Here is a 25,964-nt window from a genome sequence, read left to right as displayed (position 1 = left end):
TGCCGGCAGTTTTCAGAACGTGCCGCGCGCATATGTGTCGGACCAGTCTTTATCGATGAGAAAGAGGAGGAGGAGGAGGAGGCCTAGAAACGCAATCCACTTCTCGCATAGTGATTGCGATACAATTATCAGCTTCCGCGTCCCTTCGCAATCAAATTTTACCTGCTGTATTTTGATGACAGAGCACATTACGTATTTGCGCGCCAATCCTGCCACGATACGTGCCATTTTCGCAAAGTGACAAAAATCTTTCGATGATTTTGCTTATCGAGTGGTTTATGCTGTAAAAAACTGACAATGAGAAAAATAAGTCAATAAAATTGAAATCATTGGATTCGTTAAGCAACACTAATTTTTTATTCCATCTTTTCTTTCAACAATTTTATCTGACAACTGTATGTATTTCACTTACCTGAAAACCGCAAACCGAGCCTTATTAGAATAAAATCAGCTATGTTAAAAAAAACAAAACTAAATATATAAATTAATAACAGTTTCAAATTTGAAGCATTTACTGAATTATCAGTGAAATATAATAATATATAATACACACGCATAAAAAATAAAATAAAGAAATAATATGAATAACTATTTCTATAGAATTTGCTAATTTTTTAAATAAATTAAATTGTAATACAATACATATTAATTCTTGTTATTTTATTATTTCATAAAATAGCTTTTATTAAACAATTTAATGAATAATACAACGTTATTTCTGTTACTTTAATGACACAATATCGTAATACTAATGTGTATTTGTTGTATAATATACATTACATTACATATTTGACTATAAACGAAGTGATTTGAGAACAATGCTTGAATATAACGCAATTAGGTTTAAAATAACTTATTTTTCGAATATATTTCTTAAATATTTGCTATCTGCTATGTTTTATAATGAAGAAATAAGATACAGTGATACTGATAAGACAATAAAATAAAAGGATCCAAACATTACTCATAAAGATGATTCTTAAACATAATGATTTTGATAAATTGAACTATAGATTTTTAGATTAATATTAATATTGAAATATTTTACTCATTTTTATGATAGAAGTCGTATAAAAATTTGTAGCAGGCAATCGTGCGTCACTAGTTCGAAAAGAAAGTGATTATAATATAAGACATTATTTATTATTATAATATTATTATATACAAGTATTATTTTTATTTAATAATTGTAATATGTGAAAAGTATTAACGGTCTTTGAATAAAAATTTCTAAAATTTGAAAATTTTGTGAAGTTTAATATCAAATATAAAAGAATTGAGAACTTGAAGTAAAATTGTTAAATATTAAATGTAACAACGCATTTAGAAAACAATATTAAATTATAATACATATTTATAAAAATTCAAGGTCCATTAATACTTTGTGCATAATTATCGATACAATCATTAAATACCGAGATACATTACTATATAGTAAAAATAGATCGTTAAATCAAACAACTACTTTTATGATATTGTTATTTACAAGTTTCTTTCTATTCAATATATTTTTATACTTACAAATTATATTATTTTTTTTACTTATAAATTAATTATTTTCTTTTTTATACTTGTCAAAATACAAAATATATGTGAAAAATAGATTTATTATTTATGAGGAGTGACCATCTCAGACCATTTTTTCAAAACGCATTCATACCTCTACTTTTTTCTACGATTCGTCTCCTCTCTCTTAGAAGTTCCAAAAATTTTGCCCTTGGACTGCTAGGATATTTTAATTCTATGCTCAAAGGTCCACCAAATCTGAAATTCATTGATTCCATCCTTAAGCTATCCTTTGATTTTTGCGTATTTCTCCGCGCAATCTCTTCCGTGTAGGATGTTTGTTCTGCGTCGATCGATCTCACGGAATCTATCATACAATCGGGATACTCCATCTTTGTCTCGAAGATTGTCGTCTCGTCCGTCACATCGATTTTCAGCAGATTACCGTTTTCTTCTGGCAATTCATTGCGATCGCAGAATTCTTTAGGATCGATCTCAGAATCGATCGATGTCCCCGAGTCAATATCTGTTGGATCCGAAAGTAGCGTTTTCCTAAAAGCTTCAGGGCTATTCTCGATTCCGCGAATGTCACCAAGATAATCTTCAACAGCGGAAACTTCGTCGAAATTAAGAATTCTGCGAGCGTCCTGTCGAAAAGTCTCCCGAAACTTGGAATAAGTTGTCGGGCTTCGCGATCCAAAATCGGACGTTTTCGCGAGGCGTCCGGATTGCCTGAGGCACTTGCTGGAATCGGCCGCGTGCATCAGCTGATCGAAGATCTCGCGCTCGAGATCATCCTCGGGTGTGATATTGTTGTTCTTATAATCGGAATCATATTTATCGACTGTAGTGACAGCTTTGAGTTTCTCTACCTCGTTGAGCATAGATCGCTTCGTGACGTCAGTTCGAATGGAAGACAAAAGGGGCAAAGAAATCGTGGAAAGACTCAACTTATCACAACTCTCAACGCCGGAAATTACATCCCCACGTCGGCGAATCGCGCTATCATTGACGCTGGACACTCTGGAATCTACGCTGGGACTCGCTAAACTCGATTTAGCGCCAGCAGACTCGACGCCGATGCCGTACCTGTCCCGAAGAATTTGATTGTGCTTGTTAGTTTTGTCGATGCACGCCTCCAATCTCTCGATGCCTCTCAGACATTTCTCGTAGGACTCGACAGCGATTTCGTCTTCATACGGCTGCAGATATTTGTCAATGTCGTTCTTCAGGCTTATTTTACGCCCGCGAATCTCTATATAATCTCTACTTGTATTTGGATTGCTTCCGCGACGATTGTTTCGTTTTTTGTGACGCTTTCCGTAGCTCTGCACGTTTGTGGCATTCATGTACTCGTTCATAGAGTTCATGTTGCGCATGAAAATCGTTGCTTCATTTAAATACTCCTCAAATATATTTTTCTTCGGCGCTTTGCAAGAGCGATTGTCCTGATTGTTAGTAACACTGTCCGATCCGTAGAAAAGCTCTTCGAAATCATTTTTATTGGAAAATTCCACTTTCTTATCGCTCGAATTCTCGGAATCCTTAGAATTTTCTTCCTCCTTCAAGGCAGACAAGACTTCCTCGCTCTCCGTCGATTCTGTCTTTTTCTGCTGCAAAAACTGGTCAATCTCGGTATTCGGTTGGACGATGTCCAAGTTTTCGGTCACAGCCAGTCTCTTCTTCTTAATTTTCTTGATAATAGATTTCAAGGCTACCTCCGAGGTTTGCTTGACCGTGGTTGACTCGCGATTGATCATAGTGTCAGTTATCTCCTCGGGGCTGCTGGGATTCGAAAAGGACACTTTTTTCCTATTGACATTATCAGAGTGATTGGTCATTTTCACATTTGCTTCTTCAGAATCGCTATCTGTGACATACGATGACGTGCCTAAGATCAGCTCCTTGTAATCCTGCATAGGACTCTTATCTAATATTTCAGCGGGTTTTCTCTTCGGCAACTCTATCTCGATATCATCGAAATCGTCATTCGTCGAGGACTCGATGTTCGTCGAAGACTCGACATTCGCCGAATCCACGTGATATGTCGATTTCGAGGCTTCCTTTTTTGTGTGAGCAACAACATCCGGAGGACAAAAACTTTCACAATACTTACGATCGTTCGAATCCATTGCTTTTACATCAGCTGACTCCATCGCAACATCGTCTTCATCGTAGTCGAGACTGTCGTCCGAAAAATTATAATCATAATCCAAAAGATTATTTATCGAAAGAGATTTCGATTTCTTCAAGTTCTTGAAGTCGCTTCTGGAATTCTGATTGGATGATTCCTGAGTCGTTTCTTCTAGAATTTCATTGTTAGAAGTGCATTCGCTGTTTATTGAAGAAGAAAGCAAACTTTTCGTTAAATCAATATCTTTTTTTGTAGAAAATGACACAGTTCTCATCTTTCTGCTATGATTGATAAGTTCTGAGAATTTTTCTGGGCACGGAAGAGTCCAATTTTTCCAAACATTATGATGGCCAAGCCTGTGTATCGGTCTTTTCGGACTCAAACTGTGGCTGCGTCTCTTGGCGATGAAAGCTCGCGTTAAACTTCCCTTCGGGATCGGCCACTTTCTTTGATAAATATCCTCAACATGTATTTCATTCCATTCCGTCTCCGTGCCGCTCTCTTTCGTCTCAATGACGGAGGAAGTACCCAGGGAATTCCTGAAGGTCACCGATTTTGTTTCCTTTCTCAAATCGGAAACAACGTCGCAGTTTTTGCTTCTCGGATCCTGGAAAATATTTTCGATCCTGAAGACTCTGCCGTCCGCTTGAATAGCTGTTGATCTGACCGTAAGATCATTTAAGAACGAATCTTCAACTTCTTTTTTAATTAGTTGATCCGTCTGACATTCCTTGTCATTGAAAACGGGTTTCGCTCTCTCTTCCACGGCATCGCTGCCGTCCATTACGGCGATCCTCGACTCTAAACCGTTCGTGCTCTCTATAGTTATGCTGATCATGTCCGGTAAAGATATAGAGATGACGTTCTTCTCTAGATTACTCGCTGGTGCGCGCTGTTGATTGCACTCGTGAAGCAAACTGCAGCATTGACTGCAGCTTCTGCTTTCCGGATTCTTTTTCCGTTTACCCGTCGCTTCCGGGCGCGCAGTTTGCACCGCTGTGCTCCTGCCGGGCGACGCGAGGAACGTGTTGGTCGAACTGTCTGTGCACGGCGCTCTTCTGTCGCCCTCCGGATAAAGCTCGGACACCTCAGCGCTGGATAGATTGCTCTCGGCATAATTCTGCGTGTCGTCAGAGAGCACGCCGGAGTCATTTCGCGGCGAGTGCAGTTCATAGTCGTCAAAATCGAGATCGTTAACCAAACTCTCGGCGTCCTTGCAGCGAAAAATGTTAGTTCGCGGTCGTCGATCCGTCAACGTAGCCATGTCCTTCACCCTAAGAACAGGCAGTCGGTGATCCGTCGAAGTCGTCGTGACGTCACAATCCATGTGATTGTCCGTGAGAACCGCCGCGTCTTGGAGAACTATCTTGGGCTCGTCCGTTAAACAAGCCGTGTCTTTGAAGCGCAACGTCGATGCCGTTTCCGTCTGCGTGTCCACGTTGATCCTTCGTCGCTTCATCAGCATCTTTCGCGAGATTTCCTGCAGCCGCGATCGCGCCATAAAACTGTTCGATATTTTCACATCGGTGCCCTCCGGTGGCGAACGCATGCCCGACGCGTTGTTCGCCGCCATGCTGGTCTCTTCGATCTGTTTCCTACTAGAGTAGAGTCTCTCCGTGACAGCCGCGACGATATCGGCACGCTTCACTCGTTGAATAGCCGTGTGATGCCTTACGCCGCCCGCTGTCGCCGCTTCCTGATCCAAGGAGTTCTTCCTGCGCAATAGCTTGTCACGCGTCAAGCTCGAGATCAGAATCTGCTCCTCCTTGGAGCTGCTTGAGCTACTGTCTTTGCTAGTCTTTCTCTTTAAATTCTCTAAACTTGGCTTCCTGCCGATGCTGCTGTAGCTGCTTGTCCTGCCGCTGTTGGAGTCTTTCAGGCTCTTGTCGGATTCGTTGCTGCTTTTTCTCTGTAGATGATCCTTGCTACCGACGTTACCGATTGCCTTCCAGATACTCCCCGATTTAGCGTTTGCTTTGCGATCGTCAATCTCGCGGATGTTGTTGAGCTTCTTCCCTCGATCGGACAGCGCAGGACGTTTCTCCAAATTCGTGTGCGACCGCTGTAGATCAAATGTCGGTTCTTTCTTCTTGCTGATCCTCTCGATGGAGCCGAACTTTTTCGAAGCGTTCAAATTCAACGACGGCAGATCAACCGAGTGTTGCTTGCTAAATTTACCTCGCGATCTACGGTTCTCAACAGACGCCGGACTTGAGGGAGGACACTCGAACGGAATTTGTTGAAGCTCGCCGATCTCCGAGTCGGCCAAAGCGTTGCAAGAATTCGTCGAATTGCTGCATTCGCCAGGATCAACGTCGTCGATCTTCTCCGGTTCGTCGAACTCCTCGTTGCCGGTTTGTATGAAATCGGCGTCGATCGAATCTTCTTGCACTTCGTCGGAACAGATTTCCTCGATCTGCGTCGATGATTCTTGCAGATTATCGTCGGGCTTGATTAGAACGGCCACTAGCGTCGGTATATCCACAAAGACTGGCTCGTTGATTTCGTTCACCACCTCGTCTTCCTCCTCGTTTAACTCGGTGACCTTGGCCTGGTTATAATTGTCGGCGAAACGGCCCGAAGACTGCAGATGCTCGTAAGAATTGAATTTTCTGATAGATCCTGAAGAGCCGGTTTCGTAAGTCGTTATGCTGTCGCTGGAGTTGAATCTCCTGATCGGAAGCACATCGAGCGAGCTGTCGTTCTTTAATTGTACAGATTCGTTCTCACAATCGGAGTGCGAGGTGTTGAGTGATTCCGATTCCCCGCAATACTGAGGATCCGTCGCCGAATCCTTTGAACTTTGAACTTTGCTGCAGCAACACGGCGCTTTCGTTTGCTGGTCGATATCCTGCAAATCCAGATTCGTATAATCAACTATATTTTAATTTAAGTTGAGAACGAATATTCGCACAGAAAAATTTTTTTAGATTATATCATTTGAATTTCTCGATATGTATCAAACTTTTGACACTTTCTTGATGAATTCTTCAACTAGAGTTTAATTTTCTTTTTATAATGTTTTCAAAATATTGTTTACTGTAGACTTAATGTATAATTAAAATTTATAATAACTGCTTTCATTGAAATTGAATTACAAAATCAATATTTAAATCATGTCAATTTGTATTTGTAATCCACTTTTGGACAAAAGAAGCAGTTATCAACATTTTATTTTTACATTTTCATTTGCAATATGTGCATCACAATTGTTGTATATATCTTTAAAAAGGACATTATTCTGTGTGGATAAAACATGTTATCTCGTGTTTGAAATACAATACGGAGGCCCGTGGGAATGAGGCTGCGATTGCGGACGAAGCATGAGTAATTTAAATATGCGATTATGCAACGTGCGGAAATGAAGAATAGCGTCTGCCTGATGGAAATGAAAACGCGGATCGTTCGTTAAGCGTAACGCACGCTATATTTTATCAGCAATCGTTTGGCCAATCGCTCGGCAACGGGCTCTCAATAAGTGTCAAATAAACGATCAATGAATCTCATTTGCGTAATGACATCGGACAATATCGCCGGCACCGTATTGGCAAACTCCCGATAATAAACTCCCGCATCCTCGCGCGCGAGTTAAAACGCGGCTGAAAAATCGGCCGCTATTTATCGCGGATCCGCCGCGTTCCACGTCGGGTGAAATTACGAAATTTGTTTTATAATGCGGCGCTATTACCAATCGCGCGCCGCTCGAAACTCATTAATATTTTCCGCCAGTAGCATACGAACCTTCGGCCGCGTTATAAAATCACTCGATCAACATCAAGTCGGGGATTAAATCCTTTCGAGTTTCCAGCCTCGCCTCTGCCAAGCCCCATTCTTTATTCCCGCCGCGTCAGAAGACAAACGAGAAAATGGCGCTAATTTTTATTTAATCAACATACTTCTGCGAAATTAAAAACCCGAGATATTTGATCGCGATGAATAATTCCGGATGTGTAATGTAATACGCAAATAACTGGTATTTTATCGGAATTTAAGTTAGTAGTTAAACTTGTACAGTTCGCGTACATACACAAAATTTTAAATAATTGTTTTAATCGTCCAATGCGAGTTTAAAAGCATTTTCTTGGTTACGCAAAGTGGGAAACATTTTTCTTAATTTCTTGCGTATTGAAATGCTCGCATTTTTCAATTTGCAGTAACATTCCGTATTTGGTTTTCAAACTTTTCTCACGTAATTCGTGCAAAAATTGAGTACAGTTAATCCATAAACTTCTTGCCTTTGCCAGTAACAAGGATTTCAATCTCGCAACCTCGGCCTTTAATTCACGGATGAGTCTCTCCACGGGATCCTCGTTGACCACTGGTCGGTTGACCACGCTTTGCGCCCTTTGCGCGAATCGTAAGGTGTGTGCGGTCTCGTTGTAACTTCCGCTGGCCGGAGATATCGCTGAAAGAAACAACAAGATTCGTACTGAAGTCCGTGGCAAAAATACATGATAAAACTGCTGTACGTTCCAACTACGCTATTTAACTCTTATAGTGCGATTTTCTGATTGATATTAGCGACTGCGACCGATTTGCATTCCAATTACAATTGTACATCAGCGATTAAGTATTGATAATGAAGGATTAATGGAATATCTACTGTAAGCGCTTGTCGTAAAATGTCTGTTAAAATGTCGCAAAATACTGTTTGCCTATTCGAAGATAACTATAAAACCGTGCGAATGATTTTTAAGTCACTAAACTTTATTTCCAAACGTGCACTTTTGGTATAAAAATAATGTGTTTCTTGCTCTGAAAAGTAACATATAAAATTCACTGCATTCATAAATTTGTGATTGCACAGATAATCAAATACTTTGAACAGTGGGAATCTGTCGCGTCTCCACTTGGTATATCTATCGGAGTTAATCGGAAGAAAATGTACGAAGCGAAACTCCATGCGGACAAGTCAACTGGAAATAACTCGCGGCTTACTGAGGGCTCGATAATTCGAAATGGATTTTGAACGGATGGTGTCTTTTCCAGACGTCGTGTCGTCGAGATCGTCATATATAATCCGTCATCGCGCGACAATGTGCGTTCTGCGGTATAATATATGTCTATTTATCCCACATACTACGCTCAATCGCAAATGTGAGCCCGCTGAATATTAAATGTCTCCCCCGATAATAAACCGAAATGCTATTAGCAATTCAATTAATTGCCGATGATCAGCGGTTCGGAATATTTCGCTACGATTAATTATACACGTCGTCGGGCCGACTAGAAGTATTCGCAAAACTCGCCGTGCCGCGCTGTTCCCCGACCAATTATACAAATCGCGCGCGATCGCGACTTTTTCATTTCGGTAATTAATTGTGACGAGTCGGAAGAGGAAAGATCAGCGCGCCTTCCCTTGATTAACGTCTGTCTACAGCTGCCGGCTCAATTTTGTCAATTTTGTTGGTTTTTATCACGAGAGAAGAGGTAAATATCACAGTGATCAACGAGTCGAAGTAAACGGCAAAGTAGAGAGTACAGATTTTATACCAAAACAATTTGACGTGTTTGGAATGTAACATATCCTCAAAGTTTTCACTGCATGCAATTGCGCTACAATTTGAATCAGGGAGAAAAAAGAAAGGAACAGAAATATTATGACGAAATTTCAAAATTTAAATTCACATTTGTAATATAAAATTGTGCCGTGAATTGTTAGTACTTTTATCATTATTTTAAATTCTGATTCTCTTTTCGGTTTCAATTTCTGCGAAAAGGATGTCAACTTTTACTCGTTGAAAAAAAGATTCATCTATTAGTATACAGTGTAACGCAATCTTCTACGTGCTTTACCTAACTACAACAGGTTTCTACGGGAAGATAGTGCCTCCCTGTTGAAATAGCTATTTTGATTATCATCCACGGCGCGATAATAATTTTCTGAAAATTCTATCTGACTTACGTATAGAGTAATATTTTTCAACTAGCAGAAATTTGTCGTGAAAATTATATAGTAGTCAAAATAAAAAAATACAACTTTTAAAGAATTTTTCTTCTAAAACTATGGTGAAAGTAGAATCACGATCAGTTTACTAAAATCAGATCGAGAGTACCAAATATTTCTAACATGCTTTCTACAGAACTAAAATTTTAGTAATACAATTGAAGATGCATGTTTACATAAAAACTTGAAACTTGTTTCTCTCTGCGTGTTTTTAATTATTATTTTTCCTATTGCTTCTTTTTAATTATAATTGATAATTTAAAACACTTTATTTATGAATAATTATTCTTTACGCTAATTATAGCTAACTATATTAATTTATTTATATTGGTTCCTAATAATCTTCTTATTAAGTTTTTTATTAGAAACATTTGATATAATGTATGCTATGAGAGAAATATCAGATATTTCTTTTGCAATAGATATTAGCATCGATCACTTAGCTACTGTCGCAAGCCCACTACAGACTTTTTATTTACCGCTCCTCGCGTCACTACCCCCTCTCTCTCTCTCTCTCTCTCTTTCTCTCTCTTTTTCTTTCTCTCTCTATCGAAATTTAATCTCCGCGTCTTAGCTCGCCTGGAAAAGCATTTAAACCAATTACATGCAGCCCGGATTATCGCGAATGGGAATAATTTTACGAATCTTACGCGGACTCGGAATAATACTTCTTCTCCGGTAACTAGCGGAATTTATGGAAAGACGCTGCGGAAGGGAAAGAAATGGCCAGCTTTTCGTCGTAATTCGCCGGCCAGAGCTTACGGAGCAAAACATCGTGATCCGGATAATCTTTGATTGATAAACCCAACCGCGTAAAGCGGAAGAACGCGGAAAACATTGATCGACTGACAACGGCCGGTCGCGATTAATCCTTTCAGCGCGCGATGGTTAAGTGCAAACGCTCGCGCTAAAAGGGTCAATTAAGTGATGCCGAATTAATCGTGGAATCTCAATCTGTACGCGAGAACGGCGCGTCGTTCTGGCAACAGAAAAGATATTAAAATGGAGAGTTTGAGATCAAAAGCGGGCTTATAATTTCCTCGCGAAAATACACACGGCAAAACGCGATTTACGCGGGGAGAATATTCCCGGAAGGAAACCTCTTTATGTCGATGGAACGTTATAAGATCGCGAGGGTTGAAAAAGGAAGGGAATGCAAGTTTAAGGGAATGGACGGGGGCGGGGGAAAGATCAAAAGGAGAAGACCGACAGACACTTACTGGCGAGCATAATGGTGGTGGCATTTCCGCCGAGTGCATCCTTCAATAGCCAAGTAAGCGAGGAATCTCTATAAGGGATATATCTTCTGCCTGGCCCACTTCCGGTCGAGCCTTTCTCGGCGAGTGCGGATATCACGTTTCCCAAAGCTACCAGGCTCTTGTTGATATTCGCACCTTCCTGCAAACGACAGGAAAAAAAAAAGGATAAAGCGAAATAATGTTAAAATTAAATTAGCTATTACGTCGACTGTTAACGATATATTTATCGGGTATTTATTTTATTTTTAACTTTAAAAACCATTTTAAAATTTTATAAAATCAATTTTGATAATTATTTGATTCTGTATCAAAGTAAATGTCACGAAAAATATTACGAAATTCAATTATAATATTGCTCGCATATTTTTGAAATAATAATACTTGAAAGAGGACTGTGCTTTGTTTTTATCGGAAATTTATTTATGTATATTTATTTATGAAATTTATTAGTTTAATGATTGAATTTTTAAACATACTTTGGTTTTTACACGAGAAATTCCACCACAGATAATTCTGGAATTTTTGTCGTGTGACGATTCTTTCTGTATGTTAGAAGGCATAATTATACGACATGTAACATTGCATCGACAATAACGATAAACAATATTGCACATAGATCAGTTCACATATATTTGTCTTTTTTCTATGCCTGCAATTTATATTTCGCCAATACTTTTTTCACTTAATTTATCAAATAAAGTCAATGTTGAAAATAAATACACATCGCATAGAATTGTATTAACGATGAAAACGAGAGAAAAGCGTTAAGAATCATGACATTAGATCTCTTTAACTCCACACTTTTACTCGAGTAACGAAGAGATCGAGATAGGTATATTACTTTGTCGAGATAGAAGTAGAAACAACACAACTTGAACAACACAACAGTTTGTTGCAATACTTGGTCACACTTGTTTTACATTTGTACTTTCGCGAGTGACTCGGTCGATTAGACGAGTCCATTAGCGCGCGATGGCGGCCAGGAGGAGATTGATAAGGCTCCATCCGTTCGCAAAGAAGGCTCGCGCAAATATCGATTCTCATCGCGCAAAATTCAACCAGCGAATATTCCGGCGGACGATATTATTTTTAGGAAATGACTCACCTTCAGTCGATGAACGCCGCCGCAGGTGGCCGCGCTCTCGCTGCCCGCTAGATCGACCAAATGCAATCTGCTGCCGCCGCGCGAAGTGATGTCCTGTCTCCAGGAGGACGAGGAAGTGTCACCGCTGCTAGGGCGCTCGGCATCAGCAGTGTCTTGCGAGAAATCAACGGTCAGCAGAGCGTGACTGCGGCTGCTACTCGGGTTTTGAAGTGTCGAGGCTGTCTTCCTGGCTTTTGTGCCTTCCTCCACGTATGACATCAATGATCCCAGTGTGCGGACCACGTGGTGCGTTAATCCTAAAAAAGATCCGTTTTAAGAGGGAATCGTCAACAATGATACTTTAATTATAAAATGTATCAGAGTTTGATTGTTTGAGTAGATTATTACAATGAGTGGAAGACACGTTCAAAAATTTAGTCAAACTAATCTAAAGATCTCGAGAATTGAAAGATTTCAGCATTCTAAAATTCGAAGATGTTTAAACATCTTAAAATTGTACTAGCATTCTAAAATTTGAAAATGTGCCAACATTATTTCAAAATTCTACAATTCTAGAATCAATAATGTGAACGCGATTAAAAGTTGATACAAATATTTATTTCTACATAAATAACAATAGTGATCGTATTAACTCCAAGCATTGAATTCCACAAACACATATTTAATTGCAGCATTTTATGATTTATTCTGCAAAAGTAATAATTTCGATAAAGTTAAAAAAATATTATATTTTTATAGGATTAATATATTTAATAATACAATGTTTAACGTGCCATATTTATCTCTGTATTGGATTGTAATAATGCGACGAGTGGAATAAATACTATAAACCGGCCGCGAAGTGAAATAAGGGTAGAAGATTTAAACAGCGTAGACTTGGGTACACAGTGAATAAGAAGACCCTCGAGGCATTTTAGCTGACGTACTCGGTGCGCGACATTTCACGGTACCTTGAACGTAAGGTCCTAGTCGAGGATGTTCTCGAACTCTAAGTCCGCTCGCACTCGTTGACGGCTTCAGAAGATCTCTTACCTTCTCATTATATATCTCCAGATAACTAAAACAGATTCGTAACATAAAATAACTATTGTGCAATTGATATTATTATAGTTAACTGTACTATTTTGTTTCTTGTAATTTCTTATTATATTATATTCTTTCATTATTAATAATATCTAAAATATTGAGATTATATATTAATAATTACGTGAGGATAAATCTATTGACCATAAATTTATCAATTTATCATTATGATCACCAATATTAATAACTTTTTTTAATATTCTAATAAATAACATCACAAACTATCCCCGGCCCTTTTACAAAATATTATAATTATTTTCAAGAATTATATTATTAAAATATTTACAATTAACAAGCAAAGATTCAGAAAAATACAACAGACTACACGTAATATTTTTGTTGGAATAAAAAAAAATGCAGGAACAAAAGCATCACTTTATCATTACGTTATTAAATGAACCTTGTGTCCAATCGAAGTATTGATTACGGATTGCCGTGAAAAAATTCACCAGCTCGTACGTACGAATCAATTCTTGGCGGAAAGGAATCTTGTGTTAATTCTGCAACGAAAACGCGTTCTTCGCGATCCTCGTCAAGAATACATCTCGCGATGCGCTTTGGAGCATGTTGCCAGCGCGACGCGCGTGAACGTGATGCGCTTCGCGGCGACGAAGACGAAGAACGCGAGTAGACTTCAGTACGACACGTGAGTGCCACGAGGAAGCTCCTGTGGATCCTCTTAATGTCATTATCCGCTCCGTTGCACCACGCGCGGAACATTCGCACGTGCGCCCGTAAATCGGCTTAACGGCGATCGCGGCCTCGAACGGTCACGTTCACCAGGTAAAACACTTTCTCGTTGCTTTCCGAAATCCGTCTCTCTCTCTCTCTCTCTCTCTCTCTCTCTCTCTCTCTCTCTCTCCCTTTTTTTTTCTCCCGTTTCCGCTCTCGTTTTCCTTCTTATTGCATTCTTTGACGCGACGCGACCCACATATCTTCGACACGCAGGTCTTCGTGAATCGCGTATAATGATGAAGAATTTACACAACGAATAATAAAAATATTAATTAGATCTATACTTTTCTTTGGATTTACTAGAGATTAAAAAAAGGAAGCACAATTATAAAATAAATTGTGATGTTTTTGTCGCTTTGTATTATTTTTTATGTCCGTTAATATAAAACAGAAACTTCTGTTCTGTTTTTCTCTTCTGTGCATTACGATAATTATTTTATCTTGTTTCAACAGAATAATAATTTAATTCTCCTCTTTTATTAACAATCCCATTATTTTTCTTGTATCTTAAACGTTGTTTGTAGATTTCTGTTTTCCCGAGAAAGATATCTCTTGAAAGAATTACGTGGATGCCGGATCTTTTAAGCTATTTACAAGCAACTGCATAGGTGGATTTTTATTTCCTGAAAAAAGTTCTGCCGTCCATCTTCCTTGACCCGAAGATGCAATTCGCCCGCTTATCGGGACGACGGCCATTACAGCGTTGTAAATTGCGCATAGGGAAATTTTCAGACTAGCGAAATACGGCGTTACGATTTCTAGCCTCGTTCGTGAGAAACGAGCTGCACACTATCAAAAATTTATTGCAAAACAGGCAATAGTGCCTAGGGAAACCGCCTTCTTGATCACGATAATTCCTTGCAAAATAGTTTCAATTTTATCCGTCTTCTATCCGTCTATTGTAACCATTATTTTGAATACGAGAAACTCTTTGTGTTTTGCTCCATCTAATGTGTAGTACATGTATTGAACGGATATGTAAGCTAATCAGCCGCGAATCGGCACTGTGAATATACATTCAATGCTTGTGTGTGAACTTTCATGTAGATAGGGTTAAACATACACATTTTCTCGTATTCAAAAATATCAAATCAGGTGATTACAATTAAAATTAATAATACACGGAGTGAAACATAATATCACATTTTGCTTTTACTTCAAATTTTTGACTGTAGGGATTTGCATTTTGCACCCCACGCCAGCTGTACGCTGTTCAAAGAGTGGTTGCGACAGCGAAATTCGCAGAAATCATTACCGCGCTGGATTGGACGTTCACCAATTTTTGAGGTTTCCGTTCGTGAATTCCATTTCTCGATATCGCGAGACCTTCAGAGAGATGTAAAAATTGCGAGGGATATTACACGAAATGTAGGACACAATTGTAGACACGTTGCGCTGCTAACTTCACAAGTCGCAGCGATGAATCATCCCTGCCGTGCAATGACATCGTGCATTTTACAATTGTTTCCTGGATGAGTTTAAAGGAGAGGAAAATGAATTTCGAATTTGTTACATGGCAGAAAACTACTTCAAGTTATATAATTTAATCATTATTTAGAAACCAAGACTTAACTTAAACTTAACTTTAACTTGCTGCATTCTAATGAACTTTGTTAGCATAATTCGCTTGAAATGCGAAAGAATTTTCTGCAAAAGTGACATCTGGTTCTTTTTGCCATTTTACCAGCAAAAGAGAAATATTTGAATAAGTTGCACGCAAATATGCAATATATATAAATTATTAGATATATAAAATATACTGTAGCTCTAGCTCTCTATAGAAAAATTTTTCTATGGACTCATTCTATGGACTTTTTTTCGTAAGTACAATGATGCACCAGAAAAGAGCAATTGCCTTATTTTTTTTAATAGAAATATGTATTTTTTTTTGCATAGGTCTCTCTGAATAATTTCTGTATAAAAGTATTAGGGTAAAATGCTCGAAAAATTAATATTTTACGAGATATTTAACATTTTTAAGTAAGATATATGCTTTGTTCAAAGTGATGTTTAAACGTTCCACTTAGTTTACAATTACGAATTTTGAGTATAAACACTTGAGGACGCGTAAAGCAGTATCGATCGACCACAGTTTACAGTAATTATAAAAATAAAGTACATCTTTAAATTAAGTCCATGAAACGAACATACTTTTGCACTTACGAAAAAATAAGCTCATAGAACAATTTTTCATATTATGCTATTTAACTTTTCGCTTCACCATTTTTTTCTGTCTTCTACAGGACAAGTACTCGGCCCAGTTTTGTGGACTATTACACGTATATTACATGTAAAATAATTACTTTTTAATAGATAACGCGTAAATGTATGCTATTACATAATGCTATACACTGCAGCTCTGACGATGCTCGTGTGTGTCATAACTTATTTTCGCGTGATACATAACTTGCGAGTCTCTCTAAACTTGCCGTTATCTCCTCACCGAGGACACCGGATCTCTCGGGGGGAAATCGATCGCGCAGGCTCCTTCGAGAATACCCGTGGGCTACAACATGGCAAGAAAGTTCGATATCCGATAGTTAATGAAAATTAATGCCCCGTATTGAATTATCGTTAATCGATGACGTCCAATCTCCCGAACAGCCCACCTCATTGTTTAGTTTACTTTAACCGGGTGATCCGCCTTCCACAATCATTACCTTCCATTAATATTAATAGAGCGTAAAATATATTTTTTTCATGTTCTTTCCTCTTCATTTTTGTACATCTAATCATTTTTTAACGCTTCATTTATCACATTTGTGAAACGAGACACAGTTTTTAAATTGATGTACGCAATATTATACCAAATATAATAAAAAAAAAAAACATTTGTGTCACGATACGAATGATAAATGGCTTATTGGCTTATCGACGATGTTCTCGATATGTAGCTCGGCAAACTCTTTGGAACAGTTCTCGTGCGGATTCCATCCCTCATCAACAAGGCGCGCGACTGCCGGCGGTGAAAACTTCACCGAGGGGGGTCGGCGCGCGCGTTAATTACTGTTAATTAATGATATCCGGGCGTGCCGCATCCCGGCGGACAGGGACCGCCAAAAGCCATTTATTACGAGCCTTAAACTTTTCGAATGTTCTCCACCTCTTCTCGACCTCCGTGAACGTTGAAACAGCGACGAAGGGCGACTAGTTTTCGCGAAAACGAAACGAAGCCGACGCCGCGCCGGTGTAACGCGGCGGCTGCCGACTCTCTCGTGCCTGACGAATATTACGCCACCGAAATTGGAATCGATCCTGCAGTTTCGATGCCTGGAAAACGAGGAGCGTCGGTTGCGAGAAAAAGAATCGTACATTGAATGACCTGCCTGTCGCGCGGCACAATCTTCACTTTTTATTCTTTGATTGCATTATCAGGAAGAACATGTTTGATGTTCGCTTATCATTTATGCATGAAAATTATAGAGTAAGATTAGCAAGAAGAACAAGTAATATTTTTTAATAATTTGCTTCCTTTTACTTGTGAGGTGGCCTATTCGAAAATTTACAATAAACTTGATATGATGTTTTACCTTTTTTATGTGATCTCTTAGTTAAATAGGCCAGATTAAAAATCCAATATTTATAATAAATTAATATTACATTCACTAATCATACGTGAATAAAATATATAAAAAGTTGAAGAAAAACTACTAATTAATGTAATTAATGTAACGAAGAAGAAAGATATTTTCGGAGGCAGTTTAGCTTGGCTTTAAAAATACGATTTATGTATCGTTTCAATGAACAAATGAAGAGAAAGGGAAAAAAGAGACAAAGAGACAAAGAGCTTCCGGCTTGGAGCGGTGAGAATGATAAAGGTGAAAGTTATAAGCTTCAGCGAGCAGCGCACGCTGCTCGTGATAAAGACGCTTCCGATCGTCCTCGATGGCCCTATGTGTGAAAGGCTGCAAAGGGCTCTTAGGGTTAACTGACCTGGGTCAACGTTTTCTGTATGCTCCACTTGCGTTCGCGTTAGCTGTGTGAGGTAACACGTCGGATTTTCATGAAAAATATTCGAAATTTTATCGTGTTTTGCGACTTATTTTTATTAATTTAGATCAAATGAAAGGAAGCAAAAGACGTATACGAATAAAAGAGAAATAAATATAAATAATTTGTTGCTTTAGAAATGCAATGTAAGTTAGTTATTTGAAATAAATAAGCAACTCGTGGGTAATTAATGTTTCATATAATGCGAATCTATTTTGATTTTTTTATAAATATAGCTCGCGGCCACACCGCAAAATGAGTCCGCTCGCCGATTTACAATGCAAATGCGAGAAATTTTGAATGATATCGATGGCGCAGTGATCAAGGAATAAATAATCTAACGCGAATATCCCGCGCGGCTCTGCGTTACGCGCAGCTTTTAACGATATACTTTAAACGCACAATATTTATAATAAATAGGTTACATTCAACTGCATTGCTTCAAGCAGCATAAACTCGTGCATCTTTTATAAACCGACATTAATTTTATAATTTTTTTTTCTTTTTTTCTTACATTTTATCGCCCTTTACATATCTGGATAATTGACAAAGTATCCATTGATTAACATTGATTTATAAAATATGCTGATTATTCATGCTGTGACATGGACGACAGTATAATTAATCAGTGTTGATACGATCGATCGTAATCATTCGATAAAGCAACATGTATATAATGCCAAAGGATTATCCCCACGAGGCGGAGCAAAACGATCTGTCGAGTGCGCCATCGATCAACAATTATCGCCATTAGGCATTGACGTTTAATGCAACTAAGTCGCGTCCCACGTGATAGCATGCAGCTCGGCTCTTTCCGTCCGCAATGAAACGGTAAGCCATCAAAAGCTCCGCATTACTTATGGCTGATTGATCGATAGAGCTCACCCTCTGTGCGTCTCTGTTTTTCCCCGGCCCTCTCACTCGACGGAGCTTTAATTCGACCCCGGGCGCGTTTTCGATTACCGCCCTGGTCATTACGCGATCGCGACTGAATCGCAAATTCAATTCGATCCGCATTCAGCTATCTCTATTTGCCGAAGGGCCATCATTTGGCGTGCGCATCGTTCCACATGAGAAATCGGACATCGGAAAAGTTATGCCGCTCTCTCTGCGTTCCGATGAAAATGCTATTAATTTTTTCTGGTAGACACGTCAAAAACTTTACTTTGTCGTTTAGAGAAAGATATTAGTTTCTGCGTGGTTGCGCATCGTAATTCAAATGTGCATTCAAGCCCAACTTTTTTGTAAAATCTTCGTTAATTTTAGTAAACATAAATGGTCAATCAAATATGATATTAAAATCTTTTTTTTTTTAGAAACCTGACTTTTAAAGGGACATTTTTGCAGAATGCAATTTAACTGGCACGTTCACTGGTAATTACAAAGTTTGCATGGTGCAAAGTATTAACAACATACGCGATATACATTAATTAAGAGCTTTCGGTAGAAAATTTTTAAACAGTCCTCACATATTTGTAATTAAAAATTAAATACTCAAGTTTTGCGATGTGAAATATCACGCGTATTCCAAAGGGACATAATATTCTATTCAGCTCGTATTTTGTAGTCATGTAAAACGAACATTATCATTTTTTAAACAGCGCACGTTACGAGCGCGAGCTTGTCGTCGCGTTATAGAAACATAGTGAGATATAATGTTCGTATCCGTGTCAGTTTGGTATGATACGCACGGCAGATATGTGTCTTATTAATTAATTTTTTCGAATATTTTGCCCGAGGGAGATTGATATTCATTATTTTAAAAAGCAGAGACCGGGACTCGTTATTCAAATAAAGTTAGAAACTTGAAATTTTCCAACGTATTATTCCGTTAAAACATAAATGAATGATGAATAGAAGCTTGTATTACTGTTATTATTTTCACTTAGGTTCAGTTCAATGTGAGATTACCGGGATCGATCAAAAATTACTACGTTTCCAAGGATTTCTTTGAAAATAAGAATAGATCAACTGAATGCTCATTTTGGCATTAATACATCTTCGAGCAATTTTGTGCAATTTGAAATTCAAGAATAAACGACGGAAAGATAAACGTGATGAAAACGTTAAAATAAATTTGTCAGAGTTTTTATTTAACAAAACTAAAATGGCCTTTCGGATTTGTCGTGAGATAAAATAATAGAGAGAGGAAAAGCGCGGAATAGTCCGAAATTGATGACAGACCATGTGACAATTTCCGGGCGACATTAGTACGTTATAACATATCGACGTTTAGGCACGTGTCAGCTGTAGTCGTAGTATTGTTGCTTGCTGGCTCGCAATTTAATTATACCTGCATCCAGCCGGCGTTTATTGACGGGCACGATTCGCTAATAGGTATAATTAATTGCACAACAAAACGCGTGTATCGAATTCCTCCCTCTCGCGGGATATATCTACTTCGATATGTTTGCTTCGTTCGCCTACATATCCATTTGTCTATGTATACGCACACACATTTGTTATGCTTGTCCATGTGTGCATTCGGACATGTGATAATAAAGGTACGAACGCGCGGAACGCGTGCACGTAGATAAAACCGTCTGATCGCCGCTTGGAAAAGCTTCCCTCTCGCAGAAAGTAGTTAATTAGTTCTCCGAACGCGAGCGCGAACGAGTTGCGGCCACTGATAAATGCATAAATTCGTCTCGCGCCTAGCAAGGTCGAATTTTTACACGGCTTTACTCGGCACGTCGCTTCTTTTAACCGTCAAAAGAATACGTAAATTATAATTAGACTAGTAAATTTTGCAGTGTAACATTTGAAAGTAAAAAAAAAAAAAAAACGAATATAACCTAATAATATTTTTTTCCTTTCTTTGCTCCAATTGACAGAGTGACATAATTTATTTTTAAAGCATATCAATTTAGAAGGAAGGTTATAATTAAAGTAGTAATATTTGCATTAACGGAAACTGCGATTAAAATTTCTTTGTAAAAGCCACAAAAGTTTGAAAAATGCAAGGACTTATTATATTGGCAATCAACAGCAACTTTGATATTCATAGATTCCTGGTCGCTATCACGGCAATCATTGGTTGTCACGATGGTGCTCACAGCAAATAAAATTCACTCGAATCTTCTTCGCTCTTTTTTTCTCTTCCCCGCGTATGCAACCCCTTGGGTTCCTACCTCAGCGAGGAAATGCCTCGGTCGCTAATTTTATTAGTTGCCATTTTTTTTATTTTCCACTCCCGACCGTTGCACGGCTCCGCGTTTTCATTTCGCGCTTCTACCCGCTTCGCCCCTTCTACGAAACAGCAAAAGGCTGTCAATTTGTAACGATGCTGGTAAAATTATATAAATCGCACAGTATGCGCGTCGATAATCTCTTTCATGTTCTTATTTGTACATTATTGTACGTCGCATCTTTCATTTGCGATGCAACAGCACTTGTTCCAGCGAATAATTTTAAGGGAAATAAATAATTTTGTACAGTCAGTTTGAAAGATTTTAGAATATATTATCAGGATAAAAACAATATTAATTAATATTAAAATTTCCTCTTTTCTTTTAATTTTTTTTTAAGTCTTTATATTATTCAGCCTACATGTTTTTTTTCGCAATAAAGTACGCGACAGGAATGAAGTTCGCGATCGACTCGATGCTTAGCAATTCGCACGACTGAATTTTATTTACCGAGCGTGTCGTCTTCAATTTTGGCATAGACGATAACACAAATCCACGACGATCGCCCGTGTGTCGTCGGGAGCCGTGAAATTCGATGGTTTTGCGTATCAATAGAAGGTTCCACGACCCTTCTTTGGAGCAGGCCAATATTCAGTGCCGTGTCATTTCACGGCACGTCTACTCGTCGTTCTCACGGAGACACATTGATTGGTCCCATCATGTTTAAAGATTTGACTATAGTCTTTTTCAAATGCTGACGTTATTCTCCAAATTCTTCATAAACTGATCTAAATATTCCAAGCAAATTCTAGCCGATGATTTAAATATTCGTATATCGAACGACTGAAAGATCACTTTCGACACTCGAATTTATTCCACATGGTTTTCCAGGAGTTTCGTCATATCGAGATCATTTGGATTATTCGTACATTTTCTTCTTGAAAAATGTACGCGTACAGACGCGTCTGCTCAGACAGCTGCTTATTTATACGCGTTGCGTGCAACACCTTCTGCGCCTCGTCAGATCGCGAAGTAGTATCTGTTCACGTGTATACGTATGCTCTACCAAGCGAATGTACTTGTGTGCAAAACGCCATCGCGTTTTATCGTTTGGATTCACGAGATCATACCACCGTGATATCGCGCCATCGCCACTAATATCCGACGATACAGGCTGCTGCAAAGCCGAATCGTATCCTTTCGCCAATACGGGCAAAATAACATTGTGGAATTCTTTCTTACGGATATATTTTTACTCGATTCAAAGCGACTCGACATACAAATTCATTCTTGATTAGACTCAAAAATAAAAAGATAAAATTTAAGGCGCTTATTAATTGCACTCGTTAATGCTCAATCGTATTAGTATAATTAAAATTACCAAAAAATATTAAAACAGATGAAATACATGTTGGACTTTTCTGTTTAATTAACTGCAATATATGCGATTGATGGTTATTATTATATTGTAAGCAGTGACACTTCTTACATTAGAAACAAATCATAATTGTACCACAACACTCTGTACGCTAGAAATCATATTTTTTTTTACCAATCGCGCTTATTAGAGATATAATTGATAGTCGTGGATCTCATCTTTAATTCCGGTTAAAAGCGTTAACATCCGTGCGCGGATCGCTACAACATTATTTCTCATCCGTCAGCTACACTCGCGATGCGTTTCACTTGGGCTGTATTGTTTGATGATTACGGATGAAGCTTTATATCCGATCAATCACGCTTGACGGGTACATTGGGCAGCTGACTCGAGTGGGTTAATGCGTCCATCGATTATAGATGCGCGTTTCAATGATGAATCCGCGTCGGAATCGATTGCCGAGCACCACCGTGCTGCTGTTAACACACATTTAATCCGCGACAGCGATGCGATATTTCACAATGACTTCCGGCTCTTTTTCAAGTCGGAAGCCCGTCGCGTCCCCGATTTTTCACAAATACCACGGTCTGCCGATACCCTATATCGATCGCAATTACGACGCGCCGCGCATTTTACACACAACGCGTCGAACAGTCTATTATCGCAGCGATTAATTTTGATGAAATATCGGGGCCAGCTATTTTGATCGTTTTGATACAGCGTTATATTGCAAGAAACAATCTGATCGTACCCACACAAAGAATATCATTAGACCAACATTTGTATTGTACAAATCTTTAAATGAAAAGCACTTATTGGGTTCATTAGAAAGTTTCTTCGGATTTTAGTCTTTCATTCTTATCGAAAAATCCAAAGGAACTTTCTAAATCAACCGAATATATTGTGTATACATCTTATTTGCGAAAATGTTGCATTCAGCATGGCACACAATATACTTTTATTCATATTTCTTATTATATATTTATCTATTTATAATTTTTTTTAACGACGAAACAAACTTAAGAACTTTAGCATTTTTTAATTTTACGATTATCTTGATAAAAAACGTTTTACTCGATAGGAAACGTTAAACGTTTTCGCGACGTTTCTATTCCGTCGCGCCTCGACAAATTTAATTTACCCCTAAACAGTCAATGGCAAGTAGAAATGCCTCGGACGAACTTTCTTGCTGTCGACCCACTTAACGATTTTATGTCCGACCGGCTGATGGGCCGATGGAATCGGCCTCAAAAAAGGCGAAATGTTGCGCGGCTGATTTTGCCCTTTCGCATCGAACCAATATTAATTTGTGATATATAACAAGTATCAAAAGGATTGAGACACTTTTCTTTTAATAAATAACCATTAAAAATTTGTTTCCACATATATATCGTCGATTTATCATTACTCGTAACGCACCGGTAGATCCGTTTTGATCCACTATTTTATCAAGAGGAAAAATAAATTTAATAGAAAAGAGAATATTTGTGAATATTTTTTCAATCGTATTCATTACCGAGCATTCATCATTTACACTTTATCTCTCCAACCGATTATTCTTGCGCGCAATAAAATGCTTCGCTTAATTGTCGGAGGAGAGAGAGATATTAATTGAACGCGAACAAACTCGTTCAAATTTATTTGCAAAATTATACGCACTTAATAACGACGATAATGAAACGATTTATATTTTTTATATGATTTTGAAAAACGTGTCGTAATGCAACGATAATGTTCTGTCATTTATTTTCATATATATTTGACTCGATTTTGTGTGTGAAATGTTTTCAAAACATCACAGTCACAAAATATTTATATTTTATTTGATACACGCGGAAAACTTCCCGTTTCATGAAATATGAGTCATAAATGAAACAATTTCTTACACATTTTTATTTGATAAAGAAAGTGTACTAATCACATGCAACCCTAATCGAACCTCGCGGGCCTATCTTCACCTCGTTCCGCGAAGATCGCACAAAAAAAGCAAGAAGCATCGTTCAATAATCGAAGTGTAACGTGATTTAGAAAGATTCAAGGATTCAAGCCCATCAAAGAAGCAAAAGCAGAATATCTAACAAGAATCTAAGGATATAAATACTTAAAAACTGAAATGAGATTTTAGAATTCAATCTCCAACGAGCGAAAATATTTAAATTCGAAAAAAAGTTGTAGAATTGGAGAATTTCAAAATACAACGTTTTGACAATTTTAAAACGCGTGAGCCTAAAAATTCTAGAATTCAAAAATTTTATAATTTAGAGGTCCACAAACGTGGAATGCAATTCGAAATTTGAGAATCTCAAACTCTAAGATCTCAGGGATCCAAGGACTACAGAATCCAAGGATTGTCTAGCGTGCTGCGTCTAGAACCAACGTGTCGAGAGGTCACGTCTCTAAAAAGCCAAGCTTGCCGTGTTTTTCGGTCGCAATACGCGAGACATAAGAAATGGAAATTCGACGGTGCACGTTCGTGGTGCATTCTTACCCGGTTGCAGCGAGATTGCGTCCGTCTAGGATTGCGAGTCACGGGGCACTGAGCTTGCAAGACACATCCAGGCCAACAGACCGCGCTTGCAAGCCTCGCGACTCGCAAACTCGACTCTACGTCTATCGTCTCTCCCTTCCACTACCACCCACCGCAACCCTTCACCTTATTCAGTACTTTCTTTCCTAGATTCTCTTCAATCCGTGCACTAAAGAAAATTTACCATAGAATGGTAGTAATTATGTAGGAACTGTAGATAATTAAGTATATGCATCTCTCTCTCTCTCTCTCTCTCCCTCCCTCTCGTCCAGAGGATATTTATCTCGATTTTTACATTTTCAAATTGTGCAATGTTAAAGGATTCAATATCTATATTTCGATATTCAATTTCTATATTTTCTGGTATTTAAATCAAAAATATCGAAACTCCTCCCAACAATGTTTAGATGAAGATAAATTTGAAAAACGGACCAATTTAGAAAATTTGAAAGCTTTGTCACAATCAAATCACAGTGAGCTTGTCTCCTCGATGCGCTCGCGAAGTGATCAATTATCGAAGAATTGAATTTATGCCAGCTATTTTTTTTCAAACTAATCTTCGATTTCATCTAGCGCCGAATTTAACGACTGCCAGAAATACGCGAAGTCGAACCGTCCATTTATTCGCGTCACGAACTGCGCGCAGTGTGTCTCGGCGGATTTTTGCCGATTGGCAATTATCGCGAGCGATTTGTTCCCGCGAATGTGAGCTGTTTCGGAACGTGGGACGAGGATGTGAACGCGATTAAAGCGGAATAAATAGTAAATCCGCGCGCCGACGGCGATAGATCGACGCGCACGCGAAACGACTCTTGCGAATCCCACCGCTACTCGATGCAGTATCAATTTGTCATTATTATACTTGCGGGAGTTTTACTGGCACGTATCGCGAGTACGAACGGAGCTTGCAATTCGCGGTGGCGATTAGGCGCCAAACGACGCCGTCGACACGGAAGGAACGAACTTGAAGCTATTGAGGATAATAGATAAAAGTACGCCGATTGACGGGCCTTGACCGAAAGCCGTTAATGTTATTGACGATAGCTAGCATGTAATGGTGATCGAAAGTTGTGCGCGGTTTGCAGTTAATTCGTTACACGATTTGGTACAACTTCAATATTACATACTACATCATGCATTTATATCATGCATTAATGTCAAATATTTCATTA

The 25,964-nt window shown here is 38.5% G+C and overlaps 1 protein-coding gene across 1 annotated transcript; it reads right to left on the bottom strand.

Annotated features, from left to right (window-relative positions):
• Positions 1 to 4: 4 nt before the first annotated feature.
• LOC105670741 (uncharacterized) lies at positions 5 to 13,893 on the bottom strand. Its single transcript, XM_067355252.1, has 6 exons — positions 13,498 to 13,893; positions 12,902 to 13,008; positions 11,952 to 12,247; positions 10,808 to 10,985; positions 7,876 to 8,045; positions 5 to 6,491 (listed from the first exon to the last, which is right to left on the bottom strand). Exons 1-6 carry the CDS (start codon positions 13,752 to 13,754, stop codon positions 1,644 to 1,646), a joined length of 5,856 nt encoding a protein of 1,951 aa, XP_067211353.1. The 5' UTR covers positions 13,755 to 13,893; the 3' UTR covers positions 5 to 1,643.
• Between the last annotated feature and the right edge of the window lie 12,071 nt (positions 13,894 to 25,964).

This window comes from Linepithema humile, chromosome 1 (assembly GCF_040581485.1).
Source record: "Linepithema humile isolate Giens D197 chromosome 1, Lhum_UNIL_v1.0, whole genome shotgun sequence".
Lineage (NCBI taxonomy): Eukaryota > Metazoa > Arthropoda > Insecta > Hymenoptera > Formicidae > Linepithema > Linepithema humile.
This window is presented reverse-complemented; position numbering and strand designations above follow the sequence as displayed.